Source organism: Poecilia reticulata, chromosome 6 (assembly GCF_904066995.2).
Source record: "Poecilia reticulata chromosome 6, P_reticulata-male-v2, whole genome shotgun sequence".
NCBI classification, from domain to species: domain Eukaryota; kingdom Metazoa; phylum Chordata; class Actinopteri; order Cyprinodontiformes; family Poeciliidae; genus Poecilia; species Poecilia reticulata.
Window position 1 is genome coordinate 5322109 of NC_088835.1, and position 24224 is coordinate 5346332.

The 24224-nt window shown below is 39.2% G+C and overlaps 1 protein-coding gene across 6 annotated transcripts in view; it reads left to right on the forward strand.

The window, feature by feature from the left end:
* kif21a (kinesin family member 21A) overlaps nt 1–23333 on the forward strand; it is a 57294-nt gene extending 33961 nt beyond the window's left edge. For 2 of the 6 annotated variants that reach the window (XM_008410847.3, XM_008410850.3), the window contains 21 exons: nt 271–459; nt 1383–1582; nt 1658–1765; nt 1885–1953; nt 4801–4946; nt 5240–5384; nt 6404–6598; nt 6804–6905; nt 7291–7456; nt 7887–7907; nt 10332–10389; nt 10647–10701; nt 10786–10988; nt 12432–12557; nt 15323–15459; nt 15883–16057; nt 16927–17091; nt 18344–18461; nt 18610–18780; nt 18900–19099; nt 19845–23333. In XM_008410847.3, the coding sequence (XP_008409069.1) occupies nt 271–459; nt 1383–1582; nt 1658–1765; nt 1885–1953; nt 4801–4946; nt 5240–5384; nt 6404–6598; nt 6804–6905; nt 7291–7456; nt 7887–7907; nt 10332–10389; nt 10647–10701; nt 10786–10988; nt 12432–12557; nt 15323–15459; nt 15883–16057; nt 16927–17091; nt 18344–18461; nt 18610–18780; nt 18900–19099; nt 19845–19935 (2840 nt within the window). In that variant the 3' untranslated portion in view covers nt 19936–23333. The remainder of the gene's footprint in view (nt 1–270; nt 460–1382; nt 1583–1657; nt 1766–1884; nt 1954–4800; nt 4947–5239; nt 5385–6403; nt 6599–6803; nt 6906–7290; nt 7457–7886; nt 7908–10331; nt 10390–10646; nt 10702–10785; nt 10989–12431; nt 12558–15322; nt 15460–15882; nt 16058–16926; nt 17092–18343; nt 18462–18609; nt 18781–18899; nt 19100–19844) is intronic. The other 4 variants (XM_008410852.3, XM_008410854.3, XM_008410848.3 and 1 more) reach the window with 2 other exon arrangements.
* Nucleotides 23334–24224: the final 891 nt, after the last annotated feature.

Here is a 24224-nt window from a genome sequence, read left to right on the forward strand (position 1 = left end):
TTTCTTCAGCACAACTGTCCACTTTCAACACCTCTCTTTGCAACATTTAGCATCCAAGCTACTAAAAATATACATTAGATTCTGGGGAGCAAACTCACCAAATACATCAGTAGCTTTGCTGCTATATGTGTTGAAATACTTTATTTCAAATGCCAATCATGCAGAGTCTGCATACCGACAGTATATTTGGGTTGTTAGATAGATGCAAGATATTAAAGTCCTGCAAACTTCTTAACCTTTCAAAAGGCTGAAATATGTCTGTGGCTGCAGAGAACTACCAGGCCGATCTGGCCAACATCACATGTGAGATCGCCATCAAGCAGAAGCTGATCGACGAGCTGGAGAACAGCCAGCGGCGTCTGCACACGCTCAAGCAGCAGTACGAGCAGAAGCTGATGATGCTGCAGTGCAAGATCAGGGACACCCAGCTGGAGCGCGACCGCGTCCTTCAGAACATGAGTAAGACCCAAAGATCATCCACTAGGTGGCGCATGTGATCTTGTTTTCAGATGGTGACAGTAATGAATAAAAATATACATGTTTGATCTGCTCAGAAAAACCCAAATTTAACTTGTTTTGTTCTCCAAATAGACTATAATGAAGCCAGTGTCTGTCATAAGATGGAAACGACTTATATTTAGGCTTATAAACAGTAATAGATCAAACATTTTTCTAGGAATTATTAAAGGGGCAGTATCATGTGTTTTTCAGGCATACAGTGCCATTTTAAATCACAATAAAGTAACTATTGTACCGTCGGTTGTTATAAATATGTTGTATATATCAAATATGACTTAAAAAAATTTAAATTCTTAATTTAACACATTGAAATAGGGCCTCTATCTGTTTAAGATACTCCTGTTCTTTCTGACACTCCAGCTTCAGGAAGTAATCACAACATGGCTCCTCTATTAACCCTTTAATAACGTTTTTACCAGCATTGCACTGAGAAGTAGCTCCTATAATGAGCTCTTATTCTCCACATCACAGCTCCACCAGGTGTTTGCTAATTGCTGCTAGCTAGTCTGAAGGAGCTTTGTGGAGGAAAGGTACTCTGTAACACAGAGCTTGGAAACTGCGGCTCTGAGGAGGAGCTTCATCCTCAAAGGCGGGGCTAGGTCTACCCAGGTGTTTGCACAGCTGAATGGTTGCCATGGAGATTAAAATATTTGTCAAACATGCATAATAAAAAAATCTAATCAACACCCTGGGTATGTTTTTGATGAGGGAATAAGATTATAACATGATATAAAACTAAATAACTGTTTATTTTACATAATACATCAACTTTAAAATAAGAGATTGTGTAATGCACCTTTGAAAAGCTTGTCAGCCTGTCTTTTTTGTAATCCACCTTTCTTGTTTGTGCTGGACGTTTAAAGACTCTGTGGAAAGTGGCACAGAGGACAAGGCTCGTAAAATCAAGACTGAATATGAGAAGAAGCTGAGCGTCATGAACAAGGAGCTTCAGAAGCTCCAGTCGGCTCAGAAGGAACACGCCCGCCTGCTGAAGAACCAATCACAGTACGAGAAGCAACTGAAGAAGCTCCAGATGGATGTGACTGAAATGAAAAAGACAAAGGTACAGCTTTTTTTCTCAGGTGTAGATCTTCTTGTCATGCATTATGCAAACTTTAGTGTGTTGTGATATCTTCAGGTTCGTCTTATGAAGCAAATGAAGGAGCAGCAGGAGAAAAATCGACTGAATGAGTCACGCAGGAACAGAGAAATTGCCTCTTTGAAGAAGGACCAGCGAAAGCAAGAGGTCAGCGTTCTCACTTCTGTGTTTTAATGCAACTCTGCTGCAGCAACATGAAACAATGTAGGAAATGCTTCAGTTTATTTTAACCACTTCTGATGATAACGACACTGTTTCTCCTTCAGCATCAACTAAAGCTACTGGAGGCTCAGAAAAGACAGCAGGAGCTGATTCTGAGGAGGAAGACTGAGGAGGTGAGGAGAGAGAGAATAAAAGGTGGAAGATTAACAGGCTGGCGGGGGGGTTCTCCCCTGCTGTGATTGGTTAAGTATCAAGCATGTAGTTGGTTAACTTTTCAAAGAGGTTTGCATATGATTTAGAAAATGCACTCCCACCAAATCTTTATAAAAGCTTTACAGACCAAAATCCAGTTTTAATTTAATGGCATAATCTTATATTGACATATGATAAAAAAAAAAAATCCAACTATTTAGCATAGCAGTTCTCAACGTGGGCGGTACCGCCCCCCCAGGGGGCGTTCAGAGGACGGCAGGGGGCGCTGGCGGACATTTTTACTAAAGGGGGGCGCTGGGATGCCTTTGGGGGGCGTTTGGTCGAAGGTAAACTTTACACCTTAAATGCGCAACAATGCCAGTTTAGACTTTGAGCAACTTGGTAAAACTGTATTGTGTAACATTAAACCATGCTTGGCTGCAACTGTATTGATGGCAGCTCTTCTTCTATTCAGTGTTTGTTAGCTTCTGTTAGCTTCTTGGCGCAGCTCCATTCTCCTGCTACTGGTAGCTAAAATCACGATACCGTCACTTTGTATCACTCTGAAAAATGAACCCATTTAAATAAAGAAATCAAGAAATCCCTCCATGGGTGATACCACGATAGAGAGCGTTCATTTTATAGCGTTAACATGGTGCTGCAAGTGGTCCGGTATGAAACGGGGGTGATAGAACAACACAGCACTTTTAAATTTCAATAATCAGAATGCAGAAATTGTTTCCATTGTTTTAAAACGTTTATGTCGGTCTGCCTTTTCCCCATCGATACGCTTCCCGACCGCCCTGCACCTTAGAGGCTTAAAAAAAAGACGAGCACATTGCGCAAAACTCTGAAACAGGAGAAGCGGGACATAAAACGGAGCGACAAACTAGATGTGAATTATGGCATTAAAACAGAGAATCCGACGCTGAACAGTGAAAAAATCAACACATGATGTGAAACACATGACGATTAGGCGGCGCAGCAGGTGATGAGTGAAGATTACTGATGGTGAGCGACAATAAACGATAAAATAAATCTAGCAACAGGAAAGAAACTAATGTGGACATAGCAATAAACCGAGAGGATAATACCAATCAAAGGAAACTAAATGGAAATGAATGAAGAACAAAATGCAAGAATAAACCAAGAAACTAAAGTAAATACAGAGGAATAAACTTGTATGGCAAGACCTTTCGAGCAATAATTGATACAGAGGACTGTATGGCAAGAATAAACAGGCAATATTTCCAGATAAAAGGTAAAATAATATTGTTAAAGTGCCATGGGTTTGTTGAGACCACATCTAGTACTAATTAGATTTGATATATTTATTTCTTCAATATTATTTTTCATGTCAGTGTTAATGTCATGAGTCTGATGACTCCATGACACTTTCAATTTGACTCATTAGGATTTGATTAAGAACCAGATTTGTTCTTTGTCATTTCTGTCCAGTAAAACTATTAATCTATAAATTAATAGACAGGTCTATATAAAGATATAATCCATGTTTCTGTCTCATATTTGTATGGCATTTAAAGGACCTGGAACTTTTGTCTTACCACTGAAAGCTCTGGTTTGCACAATAAATGCCATGTGGGTGAAATTTTATGGATGATACTCTGATGTCCCAATCTCTTGAAGGCAGCACAGAGCTGCACTACCAGAAACTGACAAACACTGAAGAGAAGAAGAGCTATGATTAATGTAGTTACAGTTCTATCCATGTTTTAATGTTGCAGAGCTCAGTCTTTTTGCAAATAGTTCAGAGTTTAAACTGGCATGTTGTACATCTTTTATCTGGTCATTTTGTGCAACATTTAACAACAAGAAAATGGCACAAAATAAGAATATATTTTTTCCACTCTGGTTGGCTGCTACCGATTTTAAATTGAATGTTCATTGCATTTTTCTTAGACACCACTGAAAATAATTTCTATTCCCATGACTTTTTTGTTCTCTGGGAAATTATCTTGATGATAAATACAGAAACAAGTATAAAAATTAAAACATCTACAATAGTGATAGTAATATTAATGATAAAATAATGGTCAGTGCAAAGTAGCCTGCAAATTCTTTGGTGGGTGCGTTGAGGGACCTGGATAAAGGCTAGGGGGGTGCTGGCCCAAAAAAGGTTGAGAAACACTGATTTAGCAGGAAAAAAAATACCTCTGTAAAAATGTTTATTCATATCAAGGCCAACAATGCTGCTAATACTTGGTGAATGTGCCAGACTTAAAGGGGCAGTAGCCCAGGGCGCCAACTTTTAAGGAGAGTCCCTAAAAAAATTTTTTTCACCTGTTTTTTATGAATGCATATTTTGCAAACACTGCACTTTGTGTAAAACTCATAGGCCCAAATCATGAGTTGTATCATTTTGATATTTTATTAATATAAACAATGATCAAATATTTCAAAACCATGAAGTTATAATAATAGTTTATTTACGTAAAACCTTTTTAAGCAAATGTTGCAAAGTGCTTGTCATTCAGATAAATCTATTAAAACAGCATCATAAATCATTCAAGAAACACAAAATGTATACCAAATCAATATTATAGTCAGTTTCTTTTGAGAATAACATAGATTTATTGGCTAGAAGACATATTAAACCAACAATGTATCAGTTCATACCTACTGATTTATAGAATTATATATTCATATACTGTAATTTACATTTATAAGTGGATAGGGCACCAAAACTGTCTCCAGCCCAGGGGCCCACATCCTTTTAAATCTGGCCCTGCTTAGTATTGTCCTCTTCTGCCAAGTTGTTGCGATCCCATGTTGCATCAGCTCATATCTGGCATGTGTGTGTTTGTCAGGTGACCGCTCTGAGAAGGCAGGTGAGGCCCACCTCAGGTAAAGTGGTTCGGAAAGTCAACCTTCCGGAGGCGGTTCAGGACTCCAGCCACCGCCCGCCCACCGGACGCCTTTACTCCTCCAGCAGCACGGCTGCCAACGGCACATGGTGAGGCTACAAATGGTTCTTAGGTTCCTACTAACAAGATTTAACTGAACCTGAATATGATTTCATCTCATCAATACAGTACCCTCTTTTAACTTTTTAATATATTATCATGTTACAACCACAAATTACATTCAACACATTTCCACCAAATAGTGCATTATCATGACGTTTAAGGAAAATGATTCACATTTCTTCTCTTTTTAAAAGAATTTCAAGCTTCAAATTGAAGTGTGCCTTTATACTGTATGTACTACTTGAGCCTGAATGACTGACAACTGATGTCGTGTGTTAAGGTCCTCCTACAGGCGCACAGCTGGTGTTTATTCCACCAGAGTCGCTCGTAACAAATGGCAGACCCTGGAGCGGCGCATCTCAGACGTCATAATGCAGAGGATGACCATCTCTAACATGGAGGCCGACATGAACCGTCTCCTCAAGGTGAAGTCATGATGCACCTAGTGGGATGTTTTATTTCAGCTTTGGTTTTAAATGAAGCTGACAAGAGCCAGAACACCACCTGTGGGTTGTTGAAAGTTTAATTCATCTTTTAAAAGTCTTAAATTCATGTATCTAAAATCAAAATCTCATGTCTGAAATTCATTTAAAAAGTTGGCCTTAAAAACGTTGATCTTAAATTTTGTCATGCCAGGACTATTTAATCCAGTATATTCCATGTATTTCTTTTTGTTTTTTTCTTGAATTTTTTTTTTTTCAGGCAAAGGTTTGAGTCACACTCAACCTCAAAACTGTTGCGTTTACTGGTAACTCACTGCTATCAGACCCTTGCTAGCTACTTAGCTTTTTTTTTTTTTTTTTTACATCTGGTGACAATTTATCACCAGATGAATCTTAAATTCACTCATAATGGTCTTTAAAAATCTTAAATTTAAGTTGGTGAAACCAACAGAAAGCCTGTAATAGCTTTGCTATCTTTGTTGTTAATAAAGTAAAAGAGGACATGATGCATTACATTAGGTTGAAGGTTATTATAAGACTGTGTAAAAGTTCTCTTAATATAGCAGGTACATCAAAGCCCCACTCACTGATGCAGTCCTGTTAATTTTTCTTTTTAAAGCATATGTTTAAATACACTTGGTATGTGTTGGTGACAACTCAAGACACATCCGTTTCAAAGTTATGCTATTTGTAATAGCCAGACTGATTCATGTGAATTTTGTACAATTTTTCTTGTTTTCAGGTCCGTGTAGTAAAAAATAGTCTTAAAACATATTAGCACTCTGCTAATTTGCACTTTGGCTAACTTTCAAAATGCTTTAGCCTTAGCACAACTAATGCTTAGTGCATTGTGGTTTAAAAATAGAATGAAAGGTAAAAAATAAACAGCTGAATCATCTGATATCTTTCATTTCTGCTCTTCCCCATCAATTCCAACATTGATCACATTCAGAAGTTGTTCTATAAAGAGACTTAAATAACTGTTAATATTTTCAACACAGCAACGAGAGGAGCTGACGAAACGAAAGGAGAAGGTGATCAGGAAGAGGGACCGGCTGTTGAGAGAGGGTCTGGAGGCAGAGAAGACCATGCTCCCCCTCAACGAGGAAGTGGATGCTCTGACCGCCAACATTGATTACATTAATGACAGCATAGCCGACTGTCAGGCCAACATTATGCAGATGGAGGAAACCAAGGTAAGGAGGGCTGCTGGCTCTGAAGTACGTTTGGAGGAGTTGAGTCGAGGCTTTTGAATACCCCGAGTATCTACATTGGAGGCTTTATTATGCCAAACTGTACTTAACTATCCACATAAATACTAAAGCCTGCTTAGGACTTATTTGCTAAAGTATCAATAATTCAAAATAATAAAAATAAATAAATAACTAAGTTTTTTTGCAGGAGGAGGGTGACACAGTGGACGTCTCTGCTGTGATTGGTTCTTGCACTCTGGTTGAAGCTCGTTTCCTACTGGATCATTTCATGTCCATGGCAATTAACAAGGTACCACCCCTCACCTTAACAGGAGACACCAACACTGCTCTGTTAGCTGTAACTATATGTAAAAATAGTTGATCTTAATGTGGTGATTTAAGACATTCAAGTATAATAATGTCAGGCCAATATGCTTTATAATCTATAATTTTGCATATGCTGGTGGAGATTTTAAGATATTTAGGACATGATGGTCCTCTTTAGACGTTGAAGTTTTTTAGATCTTCTAGTAACAAGTGAAATCGTCCAGTTGGTTTCTAGATTTATGATTTAGCTGGATACAAATGTGTGCCTACAATACAACCAGTGATTTCTAAGGACAAATCAATAGGTTTTTATTTTATATAAGGGTAAATAAAAAACTGTGTTAATGTAAAGGGTATGACCTTTCCAGGGTCTGCAGGCGGCTCAGCGGGAGTCTCAGGTGAAGGTGATGGAGGGCCGCCTGAAGCAGACTGAAATCACCAGCGCCACACAGAACCAGCTGCTGTATCACATGCTGAAGGAGAAGGCCGAGTTCAACCCGGAGCTGGACGCGCTGCTGGGAAACGCTCTGCAAGGTACAACAAGCCCTCACCTTTAATCTGACTAGCTCCAATTTCATCTTAGAAAGTAGGACGGTGACATGTTTGTTCATTTCTCAGGTTAGTTTTAGAAAGGCTTTTGTTCTTTCAGGAAGAGGATTGGGTTGCTGGTCAGTTGCATGTTTGAACCGTTGGAGAGGTGCTCTTGCCTGTTGCCATCTGCTGAACAGAAGCTGGCCTTATTAGTTTCTTTCTACAGCAGAAAAAAAAACATTTCTGCACTGCTCTACCTATGGATTTTTTCATGTTTGTATTTTGCCAGCCTGTTCAGTAGTATGCTATATTTAGTCTAGCCACTTTTACTCCTGAATTTTCCTTTTGTTTTTTTACTGGGGGATTGTTTTTTGATTTGTGCACTTTTGTTTTCCCCCATGTTTTTCTTTTTTGCTTTCTCATGTTTTCACAGAGCTAGGTAACTTCCCAGTTGGTAAGTGAAATCACATTAGACCCTAATGCTCCTTATGAATGCATGGTTCCTACTTTTGGCACTTTTTTTTTTTGAACTAACTAAACTTAACAGAAGCAGGTGCATGAGGTGCAGTGCAGCCAAGCTTCCCTACAGTTGCCAGCTGACCCTCCTCCCCCTGTTCCTTAATTCAGACACACTCCTCCTCCCCTCTGTCTCCCTTCCAGCTGATATGTGCTACGGCCTCCATGCTTTAGCACCTGCTAACCCCAGTGCAGACACGTTTTACAGGAATAACTACGTGGATCGTTTCAGATCTCTCCAGTCTCAACAGGAGAGACAACCTAATAATTTCTCACACTTTTTTGACCTCTTACCTCCATCCCAGCCCTCACACACCGGGTCACATTCTGACACCCGACCTCGCATCTTTTCCTGCTCGTTGATCCCAGTGGATCCAGCAAGGAACAAGGTTGACTATCAAAAAAAGCATGGCAATTATTTCTTTTTTCACATTTTGCTGGTAAATCTCAATAAATTAAAATATTATTAAAAGTTGATTTATTTCAGTAAAAAAAAATGTATTTCAGATCTTAAATTCATTGTAATAAGAGTGATATATTTCAAGTATTACTGCAGTTAATAATGTCACCTTCCTAAAATATTGGTCTTAATAAATTATTCTAATAGTGATTTTTATTATTATTATTATTATTATTATTATTATTATTATTATTATTATTATTGCCTAAATATATCTGTTGGCAAGAAAGATGTGATTCTTTTTTTTTCTTTTTTTTTGCCCAGACAACTTTAGGCAAAAAATGATTTAGGCCATTATTTTTGGAAGGTGACAAAATAGTAATAACTTGTATAAAATCAAAATCAAAATTTCAGTTTACCAGAAATTGTTATGCATACAAACAATTTTAAAACAAAATTTTTTAATATAGAAATGTCGGCCTACTGAATGTATGTCTATGTATTATACAGTACATGCTGCCATTACGTGTTTGGGGCCACTTCCTGATAACCTGACAGATGATTAATGGATGGTTCTGTTTGCATGTGACGTGGCATGGCGACAGTTATCCTGTGCCACAGCTATGGTGAAAGTTCCTAGTGTTGTCACAAGGAAGGTGACTGCTGAGGCCCATTTTTCAGATACATCTGTGTGTGGTGTTTTCCTGAAGCACGGGCTCCATCCTCCGTCCGCAACCCCTTCAAACTGTTGACTGTCTTTTGTTTCATAAACCTGTGAAAGCTGCTGATATTTTTGTTGTTTGTGCATTTTTTTGAACAACTACCTTTTTCAATTCAGAAATATTCCTTTAATCCCAGACAAAAATAAAATGTTACAATACTTGGGGAAATATAGAATGCCGTACGGTTTGTCGTAGTGTTTGTTATTGGAAAATCATCTCACTGTTCTAGTGGGGAGGGTGTTATCCAGACAGAACTTTAGATAGTCACACACTCAGTCTTGGTGTCATCCTCTCCATGTGGCTGGCACAGCGCATCCCAATCCGTAACCTCAAAACAACCCTACAGGGCTTCTTCAGCTTCCCATGACCTCCTTCTTAAACTTCTTTTCATTACCTCTAAACAAGGGGCTTACAGTCCAAGCAAAGACACAAAAGATGGTCATTTTATTTGCTAGGAAAAGGTCTTGCTTTGGAGATGCTTGAATCCTTGAGATTTGCGTGAAAGAAATCCAATATCTTACTTTCCCTAATGGAGCAGCTGACAAACTTTTGAAACGTGGAAAGTTTGGCAAAGAGTGAGGCATTGTTACAATCGCCAGATATTGTAACAAACTTACTGGGGGCATCATGTCTGTTGTTTAGCAACAACTGAACTGATGACGTCATATCCAGTAAGACTAGTGGACAACATCCAACACCAGAGGGAACAATCGCCTAAAAAAGCTATTTTTCAGAGTCACCTTGAGCGAATTGAAGATTTTTAGAATATTTTGTGACTTCCATCCTTGTTGAAGTTGTCTAGTTACTCTCTGCTGGACAGCTGCCAAGTTGTCACCAGTCTTCAACATGACCGTGTAGAACACAACATGGCTCTAGGATTTCTTAGGATTTTTTAAAATTGGTAATATTCATATTTTGGGCCTACATTAAAAGCATAATCCACAAAGTCAACAGAAACAAACACTTGAAATATATCGCTATGCGCAAAATGAATCTCTGTAACAAGTTTTACTCTTCAAGTACTGAAATGAGTGAACTTTAATATTCTAATCTGCTGACATGCTTAGAAGCCTAATTCAGCAGCTGCAACACAAAAAGCAGAAAAAAATGGAAAACTCAATAAGTAATGCAATGTTAATGAAGATAAGCAGGAATCTTATTTTTACCAAGAAAGACTGTCATCACAGTTGATGATGGTTATCACTGAGCTCTGAAGTTCTTCACTGATCTCATTTGACAGAAAACGGGGATGATAGCAGCAGCGATGAGTCAGCCCAGAGTCCCTCAGCAGAAGGAACGTGAGTTGATGCTTCAAGGAAAACAGCTTCTTGTTTCTTTTTTTTTCTTTAAAGATGCTTCTATTATTGTGGGTTGTTTTGAGGGTTGTCATGTCTCTTGTGTTTTTTTTCTATTTTACGTTATTGTGGCAGTGTGTGCTGTAATTGATTTTCGATGTTGGAGTTTCTCCTGGTTTATTTTGTATGAGTTCCTTTTTTGCTTTACTTGCAGTGAACCTTAAGTGCATTTGTTGATGCTCATTGCATTTCCTCTGTAGCACATTGGCGTCGGACCTTATGAAACTTTGTGGGGAGTCCAAAACAAGGAGCAAGGTACATTTCAATTATAGTTATAATGCCTGATTGATTATAAATGTTAGCTAGGCTTAATTTTTTTGGGTGGATTTTTCCACACAGGCCCGCAGGAGGACCACCACTCAGATGGAGCTTCTGTATGCAAACAGTGAATCTGCTGGTGATGCGCCCGCTGACTTCTCCGGCCCCATGCTGTCTTTGGCTGAAACCCCAGATGGAGGTGGAGTGGACATGGACTTGTCGGGCCCATCAGTCAGAGACTACACAGCTCTTTCCCCTGGCTTTTCCTCTAAAATGGGCAGCATGTAAGTCCAGGCCCAGCTCTCTTCCACATACAGGTTCAGCTCTACAGTTCTCTATGCTGCTGCATGGTGGAGAATGCAGCTTTATTAGTTTGGTTGCCTTTTTTTTTTCTCTTTTTAAAACACCATCTCTTAACCCAGCAGATATGAAAAGATTTATAAATCAAAAAGAATGCATGGCTTTCTTAAAGTCCCCTGCAAAAACGAGCTCCTTACGGCTTTATCAGAACTAAAAATAGAGATGCACCGGTCAGAGATTTTTAAGCCGATTTCCAATAAAGGGAAGAGCGGAAAATACTCAATAACCTGGTGATATAATGTGTCCCATTGTCACGACATATACACTTTTTATTGTAAGATAATTTAAAAATATTTAACAACTTACGTTTTATTTTGTCATCTCTTCCATTACAGGAGCCTGAGCCTTTCCATCATGATTGATCAATAATTATTTTTTATTAGGACCAGAGGCTTGCCACCATTCTGGGTTTGAATAATATTTGAAAACGATGATAATTAAATCCTTGACATCTTAGATATTTTGTCTTTAGCTGTGTTTATTAGCATTTAGCATAGTTAGTATTACCAACAGCAATCCTTTTGTGTATTTCCTTTGCTGTGTAGTTTTTTCTTTTTTTTTCTTTAAATTTATTTTTAAACACCTCACTGATACAGATAATGAACTTATACAAGACTTCTCTGCTCCATAAGCAGGAAGTGGACTACGTACAATGCAGGGCATTGTGGATGAATGCAACCAAAACAAACTAGCGCTCGCAGGGAAAATGCCTTATGGTCTTTTTGAGAAATCCTACAACCGCTAAAATCTGACATTAAGCCATTTTTGTTTACGTTTCATGAAGAAGGAAGTTGTGCTCTGTGTCGTCTTTGTTTTCTTCTGTGGTTCTTGATTTAGCGCCAACACAGGCGAGGAGGGGAACAGGTTTTTTACAAGGTTTGAATCATTTAATGTAGTGGTGTGAAAGAGAAACACACCAGTTGGAAATGTAACAAATGTTGCCAATTTGGTCGCCAATCTAGCCAAATCTGCCTGTCTATCAGGTGTGAAAACACCAACTTATCTCTCGGTGCATCTCTTGTAAAAATACTAACCAGTCTGCTTTCTCCTTTTTTTAAATCCCTGCTTCAAACCAGTTGCACATTTACTTCACAACACTTTCTAAAGATGCATCCCCACTCAAATTACTAGTTCCATTTTTGACTGCTAGAGCATAACAAAAACCTGAAGTGTCTTTATCAGTAAACACGGGCTTGGCCAGGAACACCCCCTCTGTTGGGCCTTACAGTACCAGGTAACTGTGTTTCTGCGTCCACTGCTGCATGCTCCATTTCTACGGCATTTTGCTTGGATTGAAGTGTCCCAACTGCTGCTTTGTAAATATTCTTGTTTGTGTTTCTGAACAATTGGTCCAACCGAACACTCAGCTCTGGCTCCAGAACTGTGTCAGGTTTGGAGAAGCGAACCCCAGAGCCGTCCCCACTCTCTCGCAGGAAGACCTATGACAAGACACAAGCAGCGGCTGACAGGGCAAAGGTCAAGGAGAATAAACAGTAAGAGCTTGTTGCCAGCATTTTGGCTGGAAAGCTGTAAGAAGGTGAAGCTACAGTACCTTAACTCTACTAATACTCCTGTCAATTTCCTGCTGTTGAGAGGCATGAAGCGTTTCCTAAACCAGTTGGGCTCTGACCTCAACATGATTTTGCTCCCTAACCTTGAAATTATGACTCTTCCTTGAGTCATAATGACTCTTCATTCCTGCTGGCTCTGACTTTGGCCTATCACTCTGCATCTGATGCTCCTTGGATCTATATTTTGTTACGAATTCACTTTTGTTTAAAAATTTCCATTTTAAACATTACTGCTGGCTGAGAGCCCATCCTAGCAGTAGATCTTTTTTAGCTTTACATCATGTTATAATGTTATGTCTTCACCGGTAGTGTTGCTTTGATTTTTTTCATGCATCTTTAAGAAATTCTTTAATCTCCTGTAGCAGCCATTCAGCTGTGTAAAACGCCTGGGTGGACCTAGCTCCTCCTTCCTGAATGAAGCTCCCTCCTCTGAACTGCAGTATCCAAAATTATGAGTTCCACCTCACAGAGCGCCTCTCCCCCTCTGAGCTCCTTCAGACTAGCCAGCAACAATTAGCAAACACCTGGTGGAACTGAGCATCTGCTGAGCTCATTATAGGAGATACTTATCAGTGCAATGTTGGTAAAAACGTTGTTAAAGGGTTAATGGAGGAGCCATGTTGTGATAACTTCCGGAAGGTGGAGTTTCAGAAAGGACAGGAGTTTTTAAAGAGACAGAGGCCCAATTTCAATGTGTCAAATTACACATTCATATTTCTTCTAAGCCATTTTTGAAATCTATATAATTATAACAACCATTTCAAAATAGTTACATGATTGTGCTCTAAAATGACACTAACATGTCTAGAAAATTACATAATACTGCCCCTTTATAAATGTTTTGATTCAATGTTTTCTGACTTCCAGAAATGTGATCCAATAATCACACGGATATAAATAACCACTCCTGAGGTTCTTGCCGTGGAACAGAAGCGGTTTAACAATTTGTGTTTTGACCACTAAGCTAGCAGGACACCAACCAAAAAAAAGCCTAAAGACTGCAACATGACATTTACGCTGGCACCAGCCTGAAGCTATCGCTGACATTTCATATGGCAAATCTTATTTGTCATCATTAATCATTTTCTTAGTGTGTAACAAACATTAGAGCTTCAGATAGGTTTTGGATAGGTTTCAGATTTTCATTTCACATCTGAAAACATCCGATAAGATCATGAGACGTTGCAGACCACCATTCAGGTATGCAAGATGGATTTATTTGAAGTTGACCTCATGTTTTTGCTGGACCCAGACTGTCCGCCCCCCACCTCGTTCACCTTAAATAAAACATATAGTGTGTTGTAGACAGACACTGCTGGCCGAGGGCCCATCCTGACAGTGACGTTATTGTTTCATGTGTCTTCCCTCTTTCCTCCTGAGTTGAAAACAGATTTGCACACCCTTCAATGATGCAGCAGCTGAACTGGGAAGTGTTGCTGACCTTTCCAACTCTGTTTTGGTGCCTAATTTCCCATTCAATTGTGAATGTTTTTAACAGATTTAACTGGAGTGTGCAAATATCAAGTCAAATGTAACATATGTATGTTGCATAACAAATTATGAAGTAGACATGGAACAGCATGACTATAGGACCTTGAAAAAGTATTTTTTTTTTTTTATGGGAATATTTGCAAAAAATAATGTAGAACATTATCTAATAGCTTTGACTTAAAACAGATTGGCAACAATTTCATTTAAACTGTTAAAATTATATATTATTACAGTAATAGTGTAGGACATTATTTTTATTTTATTTTGCTATAATTGACAACCAGATGGATAGTTGGAGAACACGTGTTGAGTCGCTCTGTTTCGTACTAATTAATTTCTATTCATTAAACATTTTTAGACAAATCAAGGATGGAATTCAGCAAGTACTGAAATTAATTTCAAGATTGTTTTAGGTGATGGAGAATGTTCTAAAAGGTTTACTGTTGTTTTTTTGTACAGATTTGGCTAACTAAAGTAATATATATAAAAAAACCTCAGATGAATTTACTAGATTTTTGAGTAAATCACACAGAATAGTTCCGCTTATTCTGCTCTTAGAGACTTGAACGAGCTGATCATAACAATTTTTTTTTTTAAAGTGCGACTATCGTGAAGACCTGTCTTATAATGGAGAATCAGCGTTATTTAATTAGAAACAAAGAATTTGACTATAAAAATAATAAGGCAGCCAATCACGTCTCAGGAATGCTGGACTCTCTTCCTTTCCAGGATGCATGAAAGCCCCACCCTGCTCTCCAACAGAATCCTCCACCTTCTTCCTTCCCTTCTCCATCAGCCCACAAAAGTACTGCCTTTTTTAAAAGAAAAAGAAAAGTAAACTTCTAGTAAAGTTTGACCCTTTGTCAAACTTTACTAGGGCAGTCTGTGGATTTGAACACAGACTGCCCTCTTTGGGGTTTCCATTCTCACTGCTGTGGTGTCTTTCTATCACAGTGACACACTAAACCAGATAATGCGATTAACGTCATTTATCCCGTTCTGCTTAGGTGTGTTTCAATCGTTTTTCCACTCGGCACAGCAAAGATTTGTCCTCCAGTTGTGTGTTAATTAGCTCTGAGAGCTCGGTACCTTGCATGTCTTTGGGTGTGTTTTCTTTCACTTCTCCTCTCTGATAATTGGGCTGCACGGTGACCAGTTAGCTGATCGCTATAGTGATGTGCGTATGTGTTTTTCAGGGGCGTCATCAACCCAGTGCCGTCCACTAAGAGCAGCCGCTCGGCGACGTTGCAGTGTGTTCACGTGGCAGAGGGACACAGCAAGGCCGTGCTGTGCGTAGACTGCACCGACGACCTTTTGTTCACCGGATCCAAAGGTTAATGCTTCCAGTTCTCACTCCTCTTGGTTGTAACTGTCACATCTCTCATCAGGACTCCATTCATGTCTCCATGTTGCTCCCCTGTTCGTCTATTAGTGCTTGACTCCTTGTTAAGCTGTTATATAAAGGCTGACAGGGCTGAAGGCTGTGGATAAATGAAGTAATAAAACAAAATTACTTTCTGTGTAAAAGGAAAATTCTCATCCTGAAGAGGCTTTTCAACATAATAAAAAGAGACTCATGTTATTCTAGAACAGCTCACTCTGTTCCCACTAGTTATTAATAGTGAAAGAGTTGAATGTTTTGATCATTTAACGGTTTTAACATCTATATTTGCTGCTTTTAAAAAATAAAAAAAAATCCCATAGTTCCGATGATCTAAAACGGTGGCAGCATTAACAGATCTGGATCCTCTTGCAGACCGGACCTGTAAAGTGTGGAACCTGGTGACGGGTCAGGAGATAATGTCCCTGGGAGGCCACCCTAACAACGTGGTGTCTGTCCGCTACAGCTCCAGTCTAGTCTTCACCGTCTCCACTTCATACATCAAAGTGTGGGACATCAGGGACTCGGCCAAATGCATCAGAACTCTAACGTAAGCAGGATCGTCGATGTGTTCAATTCCCGCTAAAGCGCCAATACTGGAGCTAACTTTGAAAACATTTAGTGCACTTAGCTTCCCCTAAATAAAATTTTCCAGATAAATTACAAGACTGTAATTTACATTCAGCTGAAGAAAGTTTGACATCTGTCTTGAAATCTCGGTTATCAGCTGTTGACAATGGTTAAAGTAGTTAGACTTTTACTTTCATGTTCCTATTTTAAAGTGGGTGGAAACTGTTTACTGAGCAGTTTTGTTTCCCCTCCTCAGTGTTTGTTTTTTCCTGGAAAAAACTTTATTAAGCAAATGGCATGTAGTATATAACAAATGAATGGATGAGCTATACAGAAGAAAACAACACTTACATGAACAAACATCCATCGCTAATAATTAAACTAATACATGCATAAATTCATATTTGAATTGTTTTGAGAGTTTCCTCACGTTCTCCTCATGGCAAATGGTTCAATTTAGCGCTTTAGCTTTAGCTTCTGCAAAATACTGTCAACATAGCCGTTTAGTGTTGGTGGAGCTAAGGTTTATGATGAGTGTTTTAGGGTTAGTGCAGCTATATTTTTAGTCGGCAGTGCCCAACACTCTCCCTTGTGCTGCTTGAAAAAATTTGAACATGTTTGTCAGCTAAAGGTTTTAAGAAATTATCCAAGAAACTTGGCTAATTTGAGTTAGAGCAACATTTAATTTAGCCTTGAGGTTAAGAAATTATTTCTGAATTGAATGTAATATCAACCATCTCACATGACAATCCCATGTTAGAAGGTTGGGGCAAAATATGACAGAACCTGTTCAGTGAGCTGAAAATGTTCTGGTCACAGATATTCATCAGTTCCCATCTGTGTGTCCAGGTCCTCTGGTCAGGTCAACGTTGGGGATATATGTGCATCTAACACCAGTCGGACGGTCACCATCCCGTCAGGGGAAAACCAGATCAACCAAATTGCTCTCAATCCCAATGGGATGGTCCTCTATGCTGCTGCTGGAAACTCAGTTCGGGTATGGGATCTGAGGAGGTGAGCTGCCTTTACACTTCTCTTCTATTCCACTGTTGTATGTTGAATTACCTTCTCAGGATGTCCACATGCATTTGTGTATCTGAAATGAAGGCCTTAAAATGTCTTGCATTTATTTTGTAAAACTCTAATTTGGCCTTGAGTCCCAGTAATCCTAGCTTTTAAATGTTATGGTGGCCGGACTATTTAATCTTGTATATTCTATGTTTTTATTTTTCTTTCCGGTCTTGTCTGTCAAACGTTTGCGTCTTTATTCTGCTCTGTGTTTTGAGGCTCAAACAATTTCCTTCTGTAGATGAGACTCACCCCAAAAGACTTGCACCTGGAATTGTAAAGCTTTCTCAATACAAATAGATGTCACATTTTCCAGATTTTCTTTCCAAAAATTAAGATTGGAATCAATTTCTAACCACTTCAATTATACATTCTCTATTGGTCTGTAACACAAAATCCCAATAAAGTACTCTAAGGCAGAGGTTCCCAAACTGTGGGGCGCGCCCCCTAGGGGCTACAGCAAGTAGTATTAACAAGTAGCTTGTAGACTACTAGTGTTGTTGTCTGTGTTCAGCTACGATTCATTTTGCCCCCCAAAAAATTTATTTCCCCCTTGTTCGTCTGGAGCCGGGGCTGAGTATAACAGGGAGTCTCTAAGAGTCAACCCCCCACCCCCTTCGCTCACACACATCGTTCAACCAGACAGCTATTTGTAAGCCATAGAGGGGGCACAGAAATAGTTTGGAAACCACTGGGGGGCCCAGAAGAAAACGTTTGGGAACCACTGATCTAAAGTTTTGGGTGGTAGGGTGAGAAAACATGGAGATGTTTAAGAGATTTGAAGTTTGATTGTTTTCGCCGTTTAACAACTTAATTCAGACTGAAAACCAGACAGAATCCAATCTCCAGCCTCCATCAGTTATTGTCCGCCGCCTGCTGTTGGCTTTGATGGATTGCCTGTTTATCCATTGTTGGAAAATAAATCTGTTAATAGCCGTCACCCTGGATGAGTAAAACAACATGAGATGGAAATATGCTGTCATTTTCTGAGCGCAAATAGCCAAACTTGTTCTCTGAACTTTAGGAACAAAATTGTAAAATGTAGCTTTATACTCAGCTGTATAAACCTCCTGCTGAGTTGGTGACATTTTCCCCTTTTTTATACGATGAATAATAATGTAATCAGATTTTCTGTTGGCTGTCTCCTTGTGGTTCTGGGAGAAACAGTTGAGTGGCAATGCGTTTAATTTTTGCTCAGGTTCGTTTCCACCGGAAAGCTAACGGGTCACCTGGGTCCTGTCATGTGTCTGACTGTGGATCAGTCTGGAAACAACCAAGACCTGGTGATCACTGGGTCCAAGGATCATTACATTAAGGTGCGTTTCTTTGCTTGTAACATAATTCAGTCTGACTCAGCCTTCTGATGGGCATTTGTTTTCTTACTGACAATTAGCATTTGATAGAAAAAACCCAGTAAAAATCCAAAACAGCAGCCAGTTGTTCAGACGTCTGTTGCTGTTGCAGCTGTTCGATGTAAGTGAAGGCTCTCTGGGGAGCGTCAGCCCTGCGCACAACTTTGAGCCTCCCCACTATGACGGTATCGAGTCACTGGTGGTCCAGGGAGACATTTTCTTTAGCGGTTCCCGCGACAATGGAATCAAAAAGTGGGATCTGGATCGCAAAGACTTGCTGCAGGTACACAATGCCAATCCCTCAAACAGTCTGTTCAAGAGGCTACTTTAAGATAGCTGCCTGAATGCTGTTATTATGAATTGCACCGTTAGAATAATAAAATGTGTTATTGTCATTCATAGCAAGTCCCAAATGCTCACCGTGACTGGGTTTGCGCCCTGGGCATCGTCCCCTGCTCCCCGGCCCTGCTGAGTGGCTGCAGAGGAGGGGTGCTCAAGCTCTGGCACACAGACACACTGGGGCCTCTGGGGGAGCTCAAGGGTCATGAGAGCCCCATAAACAGCATCGCTGCGAACAGCAGCCACCTGTTTACAGCCTCCGAGTAAGTCCAACACATACACACACACACTCCAACACATGCTTTGGCTGCAGTGAGCTTGGAGAGTCAGTTTTCTGTGAAAGAGTTTGGGCCAGTTTGTGTGGAATACAACTGAAGCTGCCACAGAATGGCTCAATTTTAGATTCTGATACTTTTGATTGCGTCACTTTTTTTAACCACTTTTTTAACATCTATTGAGCTACAAAGTGAGGGATGGGGCGGGGGGAAATCAAACTAATCAGGTTTTGTTTCATGTTACAGAATCCAACTCATGAACTTGTTGCATATGTTATTATTATAAAGTTATTATAAAGTTATCTAAAAGGCTACAGGATAAAAATTTAGCTCAGCTGTTAGCTGGTCTGCAAGCTAATAGTGATTTCTCTGCATTTCATGTAAGCAACATGTTAGCTTAAGGCGGTTATATGGGTCTGAGTGTATGATAGACTGTGTGTTACAATAAGGAAGCCATATTGGATTGTGAGGTCAGAACAGGTGAAAAACCTCAATTTTTTTATGTCAGAATTCCAGATTCAGTTGTGTTCATTTTTACCTCTTCAAACTTAAAATGGTAGTTACACCACATCCACTGATTAAGTAGAGCTAGTAGATAAGACCTTTCTTTTTGTGGTTTTATGGCAAAATATAAGACATGGAGCTGTAGCAGGTTAACATAAACTTTGACATTCTTTCCATTTGTCTGAAATGTTTAACTCCATCTATGCTTATTTGCTTTCTTGCGTCATAGCGACCGCACAGTGAAGATCTGGCGCGCCCGCGGTGGACTGGACAGCACCTTAGAGGGCGCGGACAATGCAGACGAGGTGGCCAGTAACTGAGCACAGAGCCCCCTGCCTGTGTTGACTCCAGAAGGACGTAACTGCATTCTGTGACGCTGCTGCTCTTGCACTTTGCCCTCAACATCTTAACCCAGCGCTGACTCTGAATATGCTCACTGTCTTGGCCATACGATTGTTGACTCAGCCCAAACTCGCTCAGTAATCTCAAAATCTCTTAAGGTATTTTTTTCATTTCAATGTTCGGTACGGCACCATTTTAGGTTTTCCGCTGTGCGAACTGCAGCATTGTGAGTTTCTCCTGATTGTCAGTTGAAATGACAAGTTCATTCCAAATCTTGAAAGTGTGCGCTGACACACACACACACACGCACACACACACACACACACACACACACACACACTCTCGAAAGGGGTTTGTTTCTGTGTCCAAGACGGTGCAGAGACGAGCAGCTGATCCCTGCCTGCATCGAGAGGATTCTGAACCACAGAGAAAACCCAAGCATGAACTGCGCCATGCCACGCAACGGAAACATGCCATAGACTGACTCTGTCCACTCTCTATTACAGTTTCTAGGAAAAACGCCTTTTCTGCTTGTGCCGTAGAAGAGTAATCATAGGAGCTTGTACTTTGAGAACAGACACAACGATACAGTTTCTAGAGTAACTGTTCAGCTCAGCATAGTAAATCCTGATCTAGGAGACAAAACGGATAAACTCTTACCCAGAAACAAAAGATTGTTTTCAGATTTGGGAAGAACTGATTGGAAGTCTGTTGTAGGAGGAAAACTTGGTAGATTTAGAGTTGATAGCGATCACTTCTGAGTTCATTTAATAGATTTCTTTCACATCAGAACCAACTTCTCACATGGCCATTCCTGAGGGGAAACTAACAGGACACTGTTTCATCTCAGCTCTGCTGTTGGATAATAACTTTAGTTCACCAAGCAAATCTGTGCAACTTATACGAAGTTAAGATGTTACCACTAATATGAATGAAACTACATCAACCTTTTTTTAAAGTTATTAATTTAAAACAAGTCATTATGTCTTGTACAATTTTGGAATTTTCAGGATTTTATGCGTCGATTTCTTTGGTTGTTTCTTTTTCTTCCTTTGTTTTTAAATCCCATTTTTACAGAATGCTTCCCCACCGGGAAAGTTCAGAGTTTTGTGGCCAATTTTAAGTCTTAAATTTTTCTAAAGCTTCGATCTGCCGGTCCAGATTTTAGCTAACTCGAATTTCTTCCTTAAGGATTGCAAAACAAGAACGTACAAAACAGCGTGTTTTTTTGTTTTTTTTTGTCTTTGTTTCTTTCTTGTAAAAAAGAAAGAAACAAAAAGCAAAATCATTTTAAACTGGACTTAGTATCATGTATTGGCAACATCACTGTTAGCTTGATAGCATTTCTAAAACCAGTCTCTGTGGATACATCCTAGAGAATGTAAATATTTATGTTTACGGAGATTTCCAAAAGGCTGCCAACAGTTTCTAAATCCAGCATGTTCTGACTCACGGTACACATAAAACAATATGTTTTAGGAAATTGTCAGCCTTCCGATTATCTACTGAAACTTCTCCTTTCCCACAGCCTGAATGAAAAGTAGATATAGTATATTCAGTTTTATCTAAAAAAAATTTTTTTCACCTCTTTCCTTCCTCTCGCTTTAAACATAACTATTTGGAAAAACTGCTAACTTTGAGTCTTCTCACATTTGCAGCATCCAAAATTGTCCAGTTCCAGTCAGCCCCTCATTTTTCTGAGCCTCTCTAAGTAACTGCAGATCGTTTAAAGGGCAAAGCTCTTAGTTTTAGCCTCTTAATGTAATGAGAAGAGTGGAAATCTCCTTCAACTTTGTGGAACTATTCCTTTAACACTTGAGCACTTGTTAAAAAAAACAAACAAAAAAAAAACAAAAAAAAAACAGTAACACAGTTAAGCTTTGAGGCTAATGTAATCTTTAAATATGAACAGGTTTGAACTATAAACACACCACCTGTTCTTGTGTCATTGTGTGACAATCTGTGAATCCCGCACTACTAGATTTCTTTCCCCTTGCTGCTCACTTTCTTTAACCTTATGAGTGTTCATCTCGTTGCTACAGGTGAGCTCCACCTGAAATCACAGCTCCACTTTCTCTAGATACCTAACTGTATGTTTTTGTTTTCGTTAGGAGAAAAGAGGCCTTCAGTATGATGGCGTGTTAGGGGTCATTGTAGAAAAGAAAAATGAGCAAATTACTGCCAAAAAACTCAGAACTTTTTAGATTAATTTCAGAAATTTTCCAGGAAAAACAAAGAAATTTCTGTTTCAAAAGTAAAAAAATTTGTTGGGGGGAAAAAAACTCAAATTTTGAGATTCTCATAAATAAAAAAAAGCACCTACAAGGACAGTTGAGTTTCAAAATTGTAATATTCGCTGCAAAAAAAAACTGAAGTTCTGAGTTTAATCTCAGAAATTTTGTAGAAAAAACAAGGTAAAATTTCTGAGATATAAAGGTTGAAATTTTCTTTTAAAAACTCTGAAATTTTGAGGTTAATCAGAAATATTCCAGAAAAAACAAGTAGTTGTCTTATTTTCAAAAGTCGAAACATTTTAGGGGTGTGCTGTGGTGGCGCAGGGGTTAAGCACAACCCACATATGGAGGCCTTAGTCCTCGACGGTGCCGTCGCCGGTTTGCTTCCCGGCCTGGCGACCTTTGCCGCATGTCTTCCCCTTCTCTCAATACCCACTTTCCTGTCAATTAACTTTCAAATAAAGGCCACTAAAGCCGATAAAACCTAAAAAAAAAATTTTTTAAAAAGTCGAAACATTTTAGACTTTTTTTCTAGAAAATTTTGGAAATGAATCTAAATTTCTGAATTTCTCTAGCATTTTTTGACTTCTCGTGCTCAGAAATGTCCCTGTTTTTCTAGATAGTTTGAGATTGTTTTGGCAGAAATGTCCTTTTTTTCCCCGCTTCATCTACAGTGGCCCTAACACACCATCGTACTTCAGAGTCTGTGTCGTTCATCTCTCCCAGTTCTGATCCTTGTGGCTGAAGACTTCTGGTCTCTCTGTTGTAATCTCTCTGTCTGTCTCGACTGTATGCTGTTACTTATGAATGTTCGGTGGAAAAACAGCTGTATGAATTGTTGCATTTCATATCTGATGTTTGTGAAACTTGCATATATAAAAATGTGACTGAATGTTGGCTTTGTGAGACTGCTGATCTGAATCCAGTCTCATAGCAGAACCAAGAGGACCAGACTTAGCAGGAAGACCAACAGGCAGCATTAGCGGGCGTTTTCCCTCCAACGAGTTATTTTCCATTTTTATTTTATTCTGCTTTTCGTTCCTTAAATGGAGGTTTAGTAGCCATTTCCCAAATGGCAAACTGTAGCAATTCTAATGTCAGATGCCTGATGAGAATAAATGCCATCTGTCGAAAACACCAAAGCATGTGTGACTTTTCTGCTTGCTTAATTTAAGGCTTAAAAACACATTAAACATCTTGTATAGATTTAAAACTTGGTATAACATTTTATTTCTCAAAGTGCTGTAATAAAATTTTGTAACCAGGATGTTTTCACGGATCCATGGAAAAGTCTGGGGGATGTGAGTTGACCTAGAAGGGAGTGTGGTGGTTCCACTTCCTGGAATATTGTAACTTGTTCATTGTGATTGGTTCTTTATGATCCCAGGAATACACTGATTGGATGAAAACAATCTGTCATTTGCTGGACGTGTGGTTCATTTACATACACTTTAAGCTGTAAACTTACTGCCTGTAAACTAACTCTGTAAACTTGAGTTGTAAGCTTAACCAAATCATTAACTTAAATTTGCTGTGTTAACTTAAAGTTGTTTGTTTTTAACTTACTTTATATTAACAAAAAGAAACTAAGTTGATTGCATTAATTTAAAGTTGCTTGTGTTAACATAAAGTTAAGTTGCTTATGTATTACCGGCGTACTTTGTGTATGATGGATGTGAAATTCCACGTTTTTGGCCTTCTCGGTGTTCCATACATGAGGAGTAGGAACGAGGATGTTATCCATTTTACCAATAAATGACTGAGACATACAACACAATATGCCCTTATGCAAATGAAATAAATGCCGCTGGCATGTAGACATTTTGTCTTTAGTACCTTATCAACTTTTGAATAAATTGTCTGTCCACCATGGAAAACCCCCATCAACAACAACAACAGACGTGACCAGGAACCAATGGAACTGAATTGTGTTTTCTGTCAGATCCCACAGATGGTTGAGTGTGTTATTTACCTTGGGCTCATGTACATTAGCTGGTAGAGGCAGTGTGATGCTTTGGGCTGTGTTTTACTGG